This window comes from Bidens hawaiensis, unplaced genomic scaffold (genome assembly GCF_021521415.1).
Source record: "Bidens hawaiensis isolate Kalapana, Puna unplaced genomic scaffold, B.hawaiensis_p1.1 tig00014335_1, whole genome shotgun sequence".
Taxonomy (NCBI): Eukaryota; Viridiplantae; Streptophyta; class Magnoliopsida; order Asterales; family Asteraceae; genus Bidens; species Bidens hawaiensis.
In genome coordinates this window covers 189,571-204,151 of record NW_027492233.1, presented here as the reverse complement: position 1 = coordinate 204,151, position 14,581 = coordinate 189,571, and the positions used below count along the sequence as shown (strand labels likewise).

Genomic DNA, 14,581 nt, shown 5'->3' with positions numbered 1-14,581 from the left:
TTGTGTAAAAACTTTTGTATAAAATTAGGCTTAAACATGTCTCAAATGAGATTAAAACAAACAACCTTTTGGTTGGGAGTCATACCCCTTTGCCACTAAATCAAGCTAGTTGTTATGTTATTAATTTTATAAACATTAAATATACATATCGTTTTTCATAAAAATACATATAATTTATAAAAAAAAAAGTAAAAAATTTCGTCCCAACCAAAAATACATTTACTAAAAAAACTCCTAAAAAAATTTCTCGTCTAACAGGGTATCGGGCCGGGGACCGTCAACCACCCAACCTCACCTTAAAGTCAGTCATGCAATGCAGTTAGGGCTGTTCAAAACTGATATCCGAACTTTCGAATATCCAAACCTTTCGGATAATGAAAATCACTATCCGAATCCGAAAAGGAAATAAAAAAACGTTGTTTTAATAATAAAAACTATACATCATTTTAAGAATTCAAGTTTTCAAATTCTACAAATCATACATACAACAACCAAATAACAAGTTTATAAATCAAACAAACCAAACATACAACAACCAAATGGTGGTGGTGCTGCTGCCGTGAGGGTGAGAAGGACGATGGTGGTGCTGCGACGGTGGTGTTGGTGCTTCCGTGAGGGTGGGACAGACGATGGTGGTGCTGCGACGGTGGTGTAGGTGCTGCCGTGAGGAGTGAGGACTGAGGGTTAATGTGTGAAAGTGAAAGAGAAGAGGCGCCGCTTGCCTGCTTGTGTTATGTATGTGTTTAGATCTAGGTTTTGTTAGTATGTATAATATAAAATAAAATTTAAAAATATTAAAATTAAAATACCGAATAATTCGGATATCCGAAAAATTTGAAAGCTGCTATTCGAATCCGAATTTTCGGATATCCAGGATACGAATAGTCAAATAATTTGGATTCGAATACAGATAGTTTTGAATACCTCTAATTGCGGTAATATAAATACAAGAAGTTATCCGTCAAATAAAAAAGGAAAAAGGAAAAAGCAACAAGAGCCCCTTGTCTCCTGCATCAAACAACTACAACTACAAACACCCTCCCTCCTTTTCCGCTATACACTTTTCTTTTTTCCATCTTTAATCAAACCTCTGCATACATACATTCATTCCTCATTTCTTCTTATTCTTCAACACTTTCTGAAACTAATAATCATCTCTTATTAACACAATATAATAATAATAATAATATGTCTGTTCCACTTGAACATGACTACATAGGTTTATCAGATGCTTCCAGAAGCTCTGAGTCCTCAAACATCTCATCTGATCAAAATGAACCCAACAATGTTTTTAACCTCAAAGCCACTGAACTCAGTCTTGGGTTGCCTGGTTTTTCCAAGAATGTGGGGGCCACCACCAAGAACTTCATGTTGGGAGCTAAAAGAGGCTTTGCTGATGTGTCTGGTAAATGGGTCTTGAAGGGTGGATCTGAAGCTCAGTTGGGTGTTAATGGTGGTTTTGAGAAAAGTCAAACTTTGACTCCTGATGTTAAGCCTGTTGAAGATAAAAAGAAAGGTTCTGGTAATGAAAATGGCAGTGCTCAGCCTTCTGCAAAGTAAGTGTTCATTTGTTGAATTAGGGTTTTAATTTTATGTTTAAGTGAATGTTTTCTTGTTTCTTGAAAGTGAAATATGCTTAAAGTTATAATCTTGAGCTGATTGGTATCTTTTTTTTTTCTGTAAATGCATGTTTATTGAATTAGGGTTTGATTTTCTGCTCATATGCCTGTTCTCTTGTTTCTTGTTAATTGTTTGTGCTTAAAAACCTAATCTTGGACAGCTTTTACTAAAAAGTTGTGCTCTTGTGCTGTCTTTTTACTATTATTATCCTTTTTTTTTCTGTAATCTAACCTTTAAGAAAACAAGATTTAACTTTCTTGTGTGGAATTTGTGCTGTTTATCTTATGTTTTGACCTTTAATTTATCTTCTAGTTGCATTATTCACTGGATTAGGGTTTAATTTCATGTTTTCTTGTTTCTTGAAAGTTAAATATGATTAAAGGCCTAATCTTGAGCTGATCTGCATATTTTGTTTTTCCTTTGTTTTTCTTTAGATGTATGTGTATTGAAATTGTGTTTGATTTTCTGCTCATATGTCTGTTTTCTTGTTTCTTGTAAATTGTTTATGCTTAAAATCCTAATTTTGGACAACTGTTGCTATAAAGTTTTTATCTTGAGCTGTCTTTTTACTATTATTATCTTTTTTCTACAAGATTTTAGCTTTTTTATGTAGAATTTGTGCTGTTTTGACCTTGTATCTCTCTAAATTTTGTTCAAGATTGTTTGAATTGCATTCAAGAACAGTTCTTTTGGGTTATGCAACAGGGCACAGGTGGTAGGATGGCCACCAATTAGATCTTTCCGTAAGAACACCATGGCCGCTAACTCGTCGAAGAACGCTGATGTGACAGAAGGTAGTTTGGCAGCCGGAGGGTGCCTATTTGTGAAGGTGAGCATGGATGGTGCTCCGTATTTAAGGAAGATTGATCTCAAGACTAACCATAACTATGCAGAACTCTCAAAGGCTCTTGAGAAAATGTTCAGTTGCTTTACGCTTGGTATGTTTGCTTTATTTGATGTATTTATCATTGAAGTTGAGATTGTAATATGTTTGTTGAATTTACAAATTAGGTAATGGAGTTAAAGGGCGTGAAGGGCTTAGTGAAAGTAACTTAAAAGATCTTCTTCATGGCTCTGAATGTGTGCTAACATATGAAGATAAAGATGGTGATTGGATGCTTGTTGGTGATGTTCCTTGGGAGTAAGTTCTTCAAAATTGAAACTAAAACTTTGTAATATTTTGTCTTAATCTAACAATAATGTTGTTGGTTTTGCAGGATGTTTATAGATTCATGCAAAAGATTAAGGATAATGAAAGGCTCTGAAGCAATCGGACTCGGTATGCAAATTGCTTAAAAGTTAAAACTTTCATAATAATATCCTGTTTTCGTTTTCAAGATTATCAAATCCGAGGCTCGTGGGCTAAAATTGTTCCTAACCCACCGTTCTTTTGTTACTAAAACCAAAAAAGTTTTCGACTTTATAATAATCTTGGATGTATAAGTGCATATTGAATTGTGTTTGTTGACTTTGCAGCTCCAAGGTCAACGGAGAAGTGCAAGAACAAAATCTAACATTGTACGAGGCGTTGGACGAACACACACGTAAAGGGTTGTTCATAAACTTGCTTCGATAATTTTGATTTGTAGTTTTGTTTTTGTGTTTTCATGAATGGCAAAATGTTTTTCATAACTGGAAAGAACATCCAGTTGTTTGGTGAAAACCTGTTGTGAACCACTTGATTGACACTTGTTAATGTAAATGGCTTTGTTTTCCTTCATCATTATTAGTTTTTTGACTCTTTTATGTTCATAATACAATGGACTATTGCCCAAGTTTATCCATTTTCAGCAATCACTTTCTGAGTTTCTGTTTAGGGTTCAATGGATACAAAATAGGTGGAGCAACAGAAAGTGACACTTGCAATTATTATCTTTATACTTTTCTTATTATTAACCGGTCAATTTGGATTATATTTTTTTTAATAAGACGAGTTTATAAAAGTAGCAAGTAAAATGTTGTATAAAAAAATTATATAACTGATGGTTGATGGGTTGTAATCAAGTTGTGAACATGTTAAACGAGACAATAGGTTATAACAAGTTGGCTGATGGGTCAACTGTTTAGTCAAACTGGTAGCGGGTCGATATGTTTGATTATTTAAATAAAGATTTAAATGCATTGAATACAGGCTATAAGTCGTTATGTTGGTCCACTGTTTGTCTACTAGTTTCCCCTTTTAAGCAGACCAACATTGAAACGTAGAAGCATTGTTTTCTCATCCAAAGCATATACAGTTATCCTAAAGTACAGCACTGCCAACTTATTTTGTTTTACCCTTTAAATCATTTATAAATTTTTACTATATATCATTACAGAAAACAATTTAACTTCATAATCATCGATACTTTAACGAAATAATTTCCTTCATTATCACTAGCCAAGTCACTCGTGAGCTACTGAAGACTGGCTTGCTAAAATCTTGATTATTCACTAAACAAGCCCGAGCCCAAGTTTCATCTATCGGGTCAAAACTGTCTTTAACAAACTGTCTAAAAATCATTCAAACCGTCTTAAACATCAACTTGTTTTTAAACTTCAAATCAGACCAACTAATATCCCAAACTCTAATTCATCATATCATATAAACGGTTGCCAAAGGACTTAAAAAACAAAGTGAATAACATCGCGTTCAGCAGCCCTCAGATTTTGCTGGGCGTACTCCCTCGCTTCCTGCCTTGCCTCCTCACGAGAATGCTCTATCTGGAACTCCATAACTGAATGACGCCAACATCGTGAAGAAGGCGAGGTGCAGAATCTGCATAACTCGGCGGGTTGTCCGCGTGCTAACCCATGGGACAACTGTCACCAGAAGGAAAAAAAAAAGATTTATGACAGATAATTACCGACTTGGTGAAATAGAGTAGAATTATAAAATACAATGTTATACATGTAGAAAAGATTTCCAAGAATCCGAGAGGCAACGAAGATAGGAAAACTTCGTACAAACCCAAAGCATACAATCAGCGAGATCAACGATACTCCACGAGCTTGAATTCGTTTTTACCACTATAAAATGCATCTTTCTAACTGGTGGAGCAAGAGTTTCCCTAAGCTGTGTGGGAATTATCAGATTCTGCATTCCACGTGAAAATTTAAATTGTAATTCCATACCACAAAACATTATAAATAAATAAAACATGTTTTCAAGAATATACCTTCAGAGAAGTAGTATAAAACTCCAACATCTCAGCATGTTTCAGACATCCCAGCATGTCAACTAATCTTGTAAACCAACTGTCACTACGCCTTTGGTACCGATTGGGATATAGCTCAATACAACCTATGGAAAGACCCGGAAAGTTGGCGTTTAGAAATTCAGGTACTGTAGTGCCATTGTACCTGAACAAAACTAGCTTCGGGGCATCGATATTGAGACCCACCGATTTATTGAATCTTATCAATAATAGTTGCAGGATAGAGTTACTCGAGATGTTAATACATCCACTCTCATCACACCCTGCAAGTGTCAAGATTTTAAGAACCGGGAAATTTACGTTGCAGTTCTTGAATATCGTGGTTTTCATATCAACACCGACCAAATGCAAAACCCTTAATTTTTTGCAGTTAATAAACTCGAGTACGCATGGCTCGATACGCGGTGCATGGAAATGCAAAGTATGAAGATTTGGCGTGTTAAGGTGCACGCTCTTCAAGGTTCCACAGTAGGCCAAGTAGTTCTAACTTCAAATGTGCCAGCTTCAAGTCCCTCATCCCTGGGCACTTTATTAGAGAAAGAGGCTTTAGCGAACGAAAGTTTTCATTTAAAACACTGGGAAATTCTTGCTCATTTAATCTCTGGTTCCTTAGCAAGAGTCGTGTTTGATATTGTGCACTCTGTCGGAGCCATTTTCTTGATAAAAGACGAGCCGCGCCTTTATCTGAAGACGGAAGCAGTGACATCATATGTGTTAAGACATCTTCAGGCATTGTAGAGATGATGTCTTGTGAATCAAGTGCCGCATGCTGGCTTTCCAAATGTATTTCCCAAGGTTTCTTTCCAGCTCTTAGTCGCATTTTGATGCCTTGCAGAAGGTTTCACGATTACAGAGGTTGAATAACCCCTGAACAAGCATACAGAAAGATCCATAAAGCATCAATTTTTCATACACTTGTAGCTGGATTTTGATACCGACAAGATAGATGTATATGCCCTTAAAAAACAGGCACTATTTTGGAAACATGAAATAGAGTTAAACTTGAACTACACTACGATTTCTGTTTTAACCCATGTTTATGTACTTTTTAAGGACAGCTAATTCAATCACAAAATGATATGAAGAAACCAAGCTTACAAAAACCACAGACCAATGTCAATTACCAAGAACATATACAGCTAGCAAGATATAGTATGACAATGGATTTGCTCATAATATGGCAGAAGCACAGATGAATCAATTGCTATTTAACATAAATGCACTATCAGAATATAACGGAATCAATCAAGGGTAGCATAAATCAATTACCAAATGAGACATAAATTGAAAATCAATGATGATTATTCTTACAGGGAAAGAAATTGATTTGTGAGAATCAGCCTTCAGGATGATTTGCTAAAACTCACCGAATGAAACTCAATTCTAGGGTTTAGATAAAAGCTCACCCGATTGCAGCTTCTTCGCTTTACTCGATCTACTTAGAAATCTTCCCTCTAAGCATAACTCTAGTGTTTGATGAAATCACTAATCCCTTCGATTTACCAAAATATTCTCAAACTGAACTCTAGGGTTTCTGATTAATGCGGCGACAATCTAAAGAGTAACGAAACTTTATATGGTACACGGTGACCCGAAATCCACAAAAAAAAAACTCATATGGTACACGAAAACTAGATCCGAAAACCAATCCCGACCCGATTCACAATCACCCTTATAATTTATAATAGCATAGCCGTTAGCTAACTACATTAATGATGGTTATAGTAAATGTTAATAAAACTTATTGTAAATGGCTAAAAATAAAAATCTCCCTAGAAATCAAATAGCGTAAGACATTGCAGAGATTATTTAACAAGCTACATCACGCGTATTTGCCCCCAACATAGTTATTACTTTTACAACTGCAACGAGTGAATGCCTTTCATCTTATAAATTTCCTTTTGTTACTTGATAATAAGATGATATTATTACAGAGATTATTATTTGTCTACATCATGCATCTTTGTCCTATCATACTTTTAACAGCAAAATCAAAAATGTTTTTAACAGTAAAAATTACAAGCTTCCAGTAGAACAATGAAATGTTACCATTGTGGAGGAACCTCGATTGCGAATGGTCGGGCCATAGCAGCTCCCTGCTCTTGGTATAATTATTATTTCTCCTCAGTGATTCAAAATCCTAGGGTTAGTGAAGCATTTAGCGTTTTCATTACTTGTAATCGGTTCGCATAACATAGTGATTAACTGAACTTAAAGTCGGATTCAATTTGAGTTAATGCACTCCAATGTGTATAAACTGAACCAAAATCTGAGTTTATTCATCTTCTTCCATCTATTGCGAGCATACTCACAGGGTTAATCGAACTAAATCACCCTCTGTAACACGATTTGATTTATTGAACAAAAGACGGAGCCCTAATAACACGTTCATCATCAATCCGACTCTAATCCAGGTAACTGTTAAGGGGCTTTTGTTGGAAATCAAGTCGGAAACAATAACCCTCTGTCAATTTCGATTGACATGGCGTTCATCGAATCAATTTCGGTCTGACCGATTCTAGGGTTCTTAGATCAGGGGATGTCGTCTATTTCTGTTTTACTTTAAAATATCTATTTTTAAACTCACTTTTCTAGGATATATAAAAGGTTTGATCATTTTATTAGTTTATGTCTATCTGTGAGGCATGGGGATCCGGGTTAAATCCGTTTGCCCCAATTTTATTTGTATGGAATGAATTAGCTAATGAAATTGATTATTGCTATTCTACTAAAATATTTGATCACTATGTGAGAATAAAATAAATTATTAATTTGTGTTATTTAGTAAGCTAGAAATTGCTGGAATAAAATAAAAATGATACTGAGTGGTGGTGGGTAGCGGTGGCAAAGGGCGAAAGCCGAAAGCGATTGTTGGTGGTGGGTGGTAAGAGGCGGGCGGTGGTGGGTGGCTATGGTAGGTGGTGGTGGTCGTCGTCGTGGCAATGGCGCACGACGAAGGTGGTGGTGGAGGTGATATAGTATGAAAATGGATGAAACTAAAAAAAATAACGGGGGGATGGAATGAATTTGGGTTGTCTTATTTTGGATTGAGTTCGAAAACACCTTATTAGCTTTTTCAAAAAACCAATAAGTTAAATGGTGCTTGGCAATTACAAAAATTCCTTTTATTTTAGTATTTTGAAATAGTTAAAAAACAGTTTTCTAAAAACCCTAAATCATAGCTTTTCAAAATGGCTTTTGAAAAAAACCAGTAAGGTAATAAACACTTTTCAAACTCAATCCCAAACATGCTCAACGGAATGGACATGATAACGGGTGACTTCATTCCATTGACCAATCAAACTTTTTTTTATTCCCTCATAAGGCTATGTGTAGTGGAGGGGCTACAAATTGGAGCAAATTGCGGCACGTGGCGTCCAGTCGGCAAATGGTAGGTTTTGTTTTTGGTGTGTAATGGTGTTGTAGTCCTATATATATATATCACACACCATATTATAATAATAATATATCCCAAACACAATCAGGCGAGAAATAATCCTTGCCCCCCCCACCCTTCTTGCCCCAAAATCGCCTAGGGGGTGGTGTTGGCGCCCGATTTCGCCCAAACAAGTCGCCCACTACACTTGGTCTAATGGTCCATGTATTCTATCAATTAAACTTGTTTTCAATAAATCATGCGTGTTACATGTTAATCTATGCGTGTGTTGTTTTTATTCGTTATTTATGTGGTATTCAATCTTTCAATCAAAGTGTGTATCATTAACTTAACAAGTCAACGGTAACGATTATAGATCTATCTGGGTGACTTTCGTCCGAATTTGACCGGTTTTGGCATTTGGATGATCGAAATCGAATCAGCATAACCTTCGGGTTGTGGAAGCAAGTCACTAGGTTTGATCACACGTGTTATTCAATCATTTGTGTTATTCAGTTTGGATTGCGTTTTTCATATCTATATATATACATACATACAAAACACATGACTTACTCACCAACTATTCGTATAGTTAACTTTATTTTATATATGATGCAGTTACACCAGTCGATTTGCTTTGAAATTCACAATCTATAGAATATAGATTTACTATGGACTTTAGATGATAAAATAAATAAACTTTGTTTATGTTAATGTTTTATTTGAGACAATGTGTATGTGTAAAATGAAATGAGTGTGTTGAATAAGTCATAACTTTTAATAGTGCCTTTAGCAATGAACAATCATTGTTCACACTCCGACGATTTCCGTCTTTGGTTGGGGTGTGACAAATTGACATCCAAGCCTTGACTATAGGGTTCTAGGTTATCAGTCACCACGACCTAGATTATAGTTGATAAGAATAGAAATATGAATCCGGGATGGAGTTATACAATTTGTTGTATATTTTTAAACTCTATAAGCTTTCAACTAATCTTTGTAATTGTATTGCGTGATTTTTTTGTACTGTTGTGTCCTGAATTAAGTTGACATTTTTTTCTTAAAAATAGCTTATTTTGACCTGAATTAAAATGACTATTTTTTGGTCTTCGTTACCCTGCTAGAACAAAAACCAAAATATTCTGTTAAGGGGTTTTTGAAAGCCAATAAGATTCCATTAATTGATTATTTAATGTTATTGGCTTTCAAAAGTTGATGCTATAAATATGAAGATCGGCTTGCTAAAATCTCGACAAGCACGAACTTGAGCTAAAAATAAGATTGCTCACTAAACAAGCCCAATTTTCGTTTATTGAGTCAAAACCGTCTATAAGAAACAGAAATAAAATTATTCAAACCGTCTAGAAATCATGTTAATGAAAAACACCGTTTCAGATCATTCAAAACTCTCACATCTCTACCTGTTTTTAAACTTCAAATCAGACAAAGTAATATCCCAAACTCTCTAATTTATCATATCATTTTAAGAGTTGCTATATGGCATTCAATAGAGCCCAGTCAATATCATCGCGTTCAGCCGTCGTCAGATTTCCTACGAGATAATCCCTCACTTCCTGCCTTGCCTCCTCACGAGAATGCTTTATCGTGAACCCCGTAACTGAATGACGCCAACATCGTGAAGAAGGTGAGGTGCAGAATTTACATAAATCGGCGGGTAGTCCTGATGCTAATTCCCCATAGGACAACTGCCACAAAAAAAAAGTTAATAATAATAATAATAATAATAATAATAATAATAATAATAAAGATTTGTGACAGTAATTATTAATTACTGACTCCGTGGACGAGAGTAGCATTAAAAGATATAATGTTATACCTGTAGAATAGATCCCCAAGAAACCGAGAGGTAAAAAAGATGAGTAACCCGCGGACAAACCCAAAGCATGGAATCAGTAAGATCAACGATACTCCCCGATCTTGAATTCGTTTTTACCACAATACGAAACATCTCTTTAAGTGGTGGAGCAAGAATTTCCCTAAGTGGTGTTGGAATGATCAGATTCTGCATTTCATGTGAAAATTAAATTGTAATTCCATACCGCAAAACATTATAAATAAATAAATAAAACATGTTTTCAAGAACATACCGTCTCAGATGTAGTATAAAACTCCAACGTCTCAGCATGTTTCAGACATCGCAGCATGTCAACTAATCTTGTAAACCAACTGTCACTACGCTTTTGGTACCGATTGGAATATAGCTCAATGTAAGCTATGGAAAGACCCGGAAAGTCGATGTTTTGAAAGTCAGGTACTGTAGTGCCATTGTACCTGAAAGAAACTAGCCTCGGGGCATCGATATTGAGACCCACTGATTTATTGAACCTTATCAATGATAGTTGCAGGATAGAGTTACTCGATATGTTAATACAACCACTCTTATCACACCCTGCAAGTGTCAAGATTTTAAGAACAGGGAAATTTTCGTTGCAGTTCTTGAATATCGTGGTTTTCATATCAACCCCGACCAAATTCAAACCCCTTAGTTTTTTGCAATTCACAAACTCGAGTACGCATGGCCCGATGCGCGGTGCATGGAAATGCAAATTTTGAAGATTCGGCGTGTTCAGGTGCACGCTCTTCAAGGTGCCACAGTAGGCCAAGTAGATAGTTTCTAACTTCAAATGTGCCAGCTTCAAGTTCCTCATCCCTGGGCACTTTTTTAGAGAAAGATGCTTTAGCGAACGAAAGTCTTCATTTAAAACCTTGGGGAATTCTAGCTCACTTAATCTCTGGTTACATAGGAAGAGTCGTGTTTGATATTGTGCACTCTGTTGGAGCCATTTTCTAGATAAAAGACGAGCCACGCCTTTATCTGAAGACGGAAGCAGTGACATCATATGCGTGAAGAAATCTTCAGGCATTGTAGAGATGATGTCTTGTGAATCAAGTGCAGAATGCTGGTCTTCCAAGTGTATTTCCCAAGAACTCTTTCCAGCTCTTAGTCGCATTTTTATGCCTTGCAGAAGGGTTTGTGATTACAGAGGTTGAATATACCCTGTACAAGCATACAGAAAGATCCATAAAGCACCAATTTTTCATACACCTGTAGCTGGATTTTGATACTGACTAGATGTATATGCCCTTAAAAAACAGGCAGTATTTTGGAAACATGAAACAGACGTAAACTTGAACTACACTACGATTTCTGTTTTAACCCATGTTTATGTACTTTTTAAGGTCAGCTAATTCAATCACAAAATGATATGAAGAAACCAAGCTTACAAAAACCACAGACCAATGTCAATTACTAAGAACATATACAGCTAGCAAGATATAATATGACAATGGATTTGCTCATAATATGGCAGAAGCACATATGAATCAATTGTTATTTAACATAAATGCACTATCAGAATATAACGGAATCAATCAAGGGTAGCATAAATCAATTACCAAATGAGACATAAATTGAAAATCTATGATGATTAATCTTACAGGGAAAGAAATTGATTTGGGTGAATCAGCCTTTAGGATGATTTGCTAAAACCCACCGAATGAAAGCTCTTGATCTTGCCCGATCTACTTAAGAAATGCTCCCCTAATCTCAATTTTATGGTTTGATAAAAGATCATCTAAATGCAGCTTCTTCGCTTTACTCAATCTAGCCCAATCAACTTAGAGAACTTTCCCCTAAACTCAATTCTAGGGTTTAGATAAAAGCTCACCCGATTGCAGCTTCTTCGAATTCCCGATCTACTTAGAAATCTTCCCTCTAAGCTTAACTCTAGAGTTTGATGAAATCACTAATCCTTTCGATTTACCAAAATATTTTCAAACCGGACTCTAGGGTTTCTGATAAATGCGGCGACAATCTAAAGAGTAACAAAGCTTTATATGGTACACGGTGACCCGAAAATCCACAAAAAACCTTAAATGGTACACGAAAACTAGATCCGAAAACCAATCCTGACCCGATTCAAAATCACCCTTATAATTAATAGCATAACCGTTAGCTAACTACGTTAAAGATGATCATAATAAATGTTAATAAAACTTATTGTAAATGAGTAAAAATAAAAATCTCCCTAGAAAACAAATAGCATAAGATATTGCAGAGATTATTAAACAAGCTACATGATGCATCTTTGCCCCAACATAGTTACTTTTAAGACAGCAAAATTAAATATCAGTAAATGTACAACTAGTGAATGCTTTTCATCTTATCAATTTCTTTTTGTTCTAAGCAGTTAATGCGGAATAATATCGATATTGGTAATTTTAAAATCGTGTAAAACTCATATATATATATATATATATAGCAATTTAACACTAATAATTCAGTATACTCTCCTACCACTAACAAATTAACATTTTACAACTTGCAAAACACTAACAATCGTAGCAAGTAAAAATTGATAATTAAGACTTAAAACACTGATATCAGAAATATAAATGATATTTTACCATGGAACCGATAACCGAGATATATCGAGTGCATAATTTTGTTACATGATAATAAGATGATATTATTACAGTGATTATTATTAGTCTAAATCATCTATCTTTGTCCTGTCATACTTTTAAGAGTAAAAAAACAAGCTTCCAATAGAAGTAAGATTACAATGAAATGTTACCATGGTTTGATTGCGAATCGCCCGGCCATAGCAGCTCCCTGGTAATTGATCTGCTTTCCTTGTGATTCAGCCTTATTATTATTTATCCTCAGTGATTCAAATTGGGTGTTGTAACTCCTAGGGTTTGTGAATTTAGTGTATCTGTATCATCATATTCATTGATATATGAGTTAAGTTATTATTATTATTATTCAGAAAACTAATGACAATAAGAAAATGAAATCCACTTTACCGTTGTTTCATCTTGCTGCTGCGGCTACCTGAATTCAACAACACGAGCGTTAACGGCAAAACAACGATAAACGGAGCGTTTAACAAATAGTTTTGAGTTTAAGGGGTTACTTATCTGGATTAGTCGAAATAAGAGGGCTATTTGTGTAACCTTTTTAAAAAATATATTCTTTGAGGATGGGCCGGTTTTGAGCTCTAACGGAACCATAGACTGAAATTTCAGTCTTTGAGGATTGTAGCCTAGGGATGGTAGGGTCGGGTTTAGGTATTCTCAAACTCATACCCGGTTATTAAAGTCCATCCCAAACCCGTTAGGTTTTAATCAGGTAATTACCCGTCGGGTTTTCCATCGGGTTTCGGGTTTCCTATCGGGTTTTGATAAAATACCCGTCGTTATATCCGGCTCAAAACCCGCCAGGTTTTGACAAAATATAACTAGTCAATTACAAGGATTGTTACCATAAAGATAAAATACCTTAAATAATTAACATAAACAAGTTTTGACAAATAATATATTTGGAATATAGTGTATATATATAATATAATAAGCCATATCGGGTACATCGGATATATAATCGGGTAAATGAGTTTATGTTATCAGGTAATCGGGTATATTAGAAATCCCAAACCCGTCCCAAGCCCGTGAAAAATTTTAAAACTAATCCCAAACCCGTCCCACACCCTAATGGGTCGGGTATTACCGTCCCATTTATGTCGGGTTTCGGGTTTTTCTATCGGGTTCTGGTTTCATTGTCATCCCTAATTGTAGGTTTTGGTTTGTTCAATTATTTTGGTTTCATGCACAACCCTCAACTTAGGAATAACTGTCACATATTTTTTAAAAAGATTGGATTTTATTCGTTTCACATCAGAAAATTGATTTCACCGGTCATATTCTTCACACTATTGTTTAAACTTGATCTTCCTTTGATTTTTTTCTTTATGAATTTCAAATTTCAATTTGATGTATTAAGATTTTTGATCGAAAGGGGTTGTTAGTTGATTGTAGGGGTGCACATTTTTGATCGAAAGGGGTTACTAGTTGATTGTAGAGGTGTGCAAGAGAACGAACACCGATTCGAACCCAAAAAACTAAAAAAACAAGCCGAAACAAAAACTGACGGTTTGGTTTTATGTTTTTTTAAAACCGAACTAATAGTTCAGCTTTAGTTTTGCATGTAATAAAAATCGAAGAAACCGAACCGAACCGAATTTCTAAAATTTTATTTAAGTAATTTATAAGAATATAATAAATTTGTAACTCAGAATATTTTCGTCAAACGTATCAATTTTTTTCAAGCTCTAATGGTAAAACCGAAAATAAAACAAAAACCCAAACCAAACGGTTTGTTACTATCAATCATCGTTTCCATCAATTGTTACTTTTCGGCAGACATCTGAATATTAAGTTAACATAACACAGATATATGGATATGATCATTATATTTATATTGATTATTGGTACAGATACACTCAATTCACAAACCCTAGGAGTTACAACACCCAATTTGACTCACTGAGGAAAATAATAATAAGGCTGAAACACAAGCCAAGCAGAT

At 35.2% G+C, this 14,581-nt stretch overlaps 3 protein-coding genes across 4 annotated transcripts; 1 reads left to right on the top strand and 2 right to left on the bottom strand.

The window, feature by feature from the left end:
- Positions 1 to 991: 991 nt before the first annotated feature.
- LOC143546394 (auxin-responsive protein IAA27-like) lies at positions 992 to 3,343 on the top strand. The gene is made up of 5 exons (XM_077038075.1): positions 992 to 1,556; positions 2,326 to 2,558; positions 2,632 to 2,761; positions 2,838 to 2,899; positions 3,097 to 3,343. Exons 1-5 carry the CDS (start codon positions 1,189 to 1,191, stop codon positions 3,132 to 3,134), a joined length of 831 nt encoding a protein of 276 aa, XP_076894190.1. The 5' UTR covers positions 992 to 1,188; the 3' UTR covers positions 3,135 to 3,343.
- Positions 3,344 to 4,093: 750 nt separating this feature from the next.
- Positions 4,094 to 5,289, bottom strand: LOC143546364 (uncharacterized). The gene is made up of 3 exons (XM_077038044.1): positions 4,779 to 5,289; positions 4,511 to 4,696; positions 4,094 to 4,422 (listed from the first exon to the last, which is right to left on the bottom strand). The coding sequence occupies exons 1-3, from the start codon at positions 5,145 to 5,147 to the stop codon at positions 4,225 to 4,227; spliced, it is 753 nt and encodes a 250-aa protein (XP_076894159.1). The 5' UTR covers positions 5,148 to 5,289; the 3' UTR covers positions 4,094 to 4,224.
- A 4,129-nt stretch (positions 5,290 to 9,418) lies between these two features.
- LOC143546393 (uncharacterized) lies at positions 9,419 to 13,089 on the bottom strand. Of its 2 annotated transcripts, XM_077038073.1 has the most exons (5): positions 13,024 to 13,089; positions 12,792 to 12,932; positions 10,302 to 11,212; positions 10,031 to 10,216; positions 9,419 to 9,899 (listed from the first exon to the last, which is right to left on the bottom strand). In XM_077038073.1, exons 3-5 carry the CDS (start codon positions 11,163 to 11,165, stop codon positions 9,687 to 9,689), a joined length of 1,263 nt encoding a protein of 420 aa, XP_076894188.1. In that variant the 5' UTR covers positions 11,166 to 11,212; positions 12,792 to 12,932; positions 13,024 to 13,089; the 3' UTR covers positions 9,419 to 9,686. The 2 variants fall into 2 exon arrangements, with proteins under 2 accessions (XP_076894188.1, XP_076894189.1); XM_077038074.1 differs by lacking the exons at positions 12,792 to 12,932; positions 13,024 to 13,089 and having other exon boundaries at positions 10,302 to 11,283.
- Between the last annotated feature and the right edge of the window lie 1,492 nt (positions 13,090 to 14,581).

Coding starts and splice junctions, on each gene's coding strand:
- LOC143546394 (XM_077038075.1), top strand. CDS start 1,189: ATGTCTGTTCCACTTGAACATGACTACATAGGTTTATCAGATGCTTCC. Junction 2,762..2,837: donor GTTGGTGATGTTCCTTGGGA/GTAAGTTCTTCA, acceptor TTGGTTTTGCAG/GATGTTTATAGATTCATGCA. Junction 2,900..3,096: donor CTCTGAAGCAATCGGACTCG/GTATGCAAATTG, acceptor TTGACTTTGCAG/CTCCAAGGTCAACGGAGAAG.
- LOC143546364 (XM_077038044.1), bottom strand. CDS start 5,147: ATGAAAACCACGATATTCAAGAACTGCAACGTAAATTTCCCGGTTCTT. Junction 4,697..4,778: donor TTTATACTACTTCTCTGAAG/GTATATTCTTGA, acceptor CGTGGAATGCAG/AATCTGATAATTCCCACACA. Junction 4,423..4,510: donor CTTGGAAATCTTTTCTACAT/GTATAACATTGT, acceptor TTCTGGTGACAG/TTGTCCCATGGGTTAGCACG.
- LOC143546393 (XM_077038073.1), bottom strand. CDS start 11,165: ATGCGACTAAGAGCTGGAAAGAGTTCTTGGGAAATACACTTGGAAGAC. Junction 10,217..10,301: donor TTTATACTACATCTGAGACG/GTATGTTCTTGA, acceptor CATGAAATGCAG/AATCTGATCATTCCAACACC. Junction 9,900..10,030: donor CTTGGGGATCTATTCTACAG/GTATAACATTAT, acceptor TTTTTGTGGCAG/TTGTCCTATGGGGAATTAGC.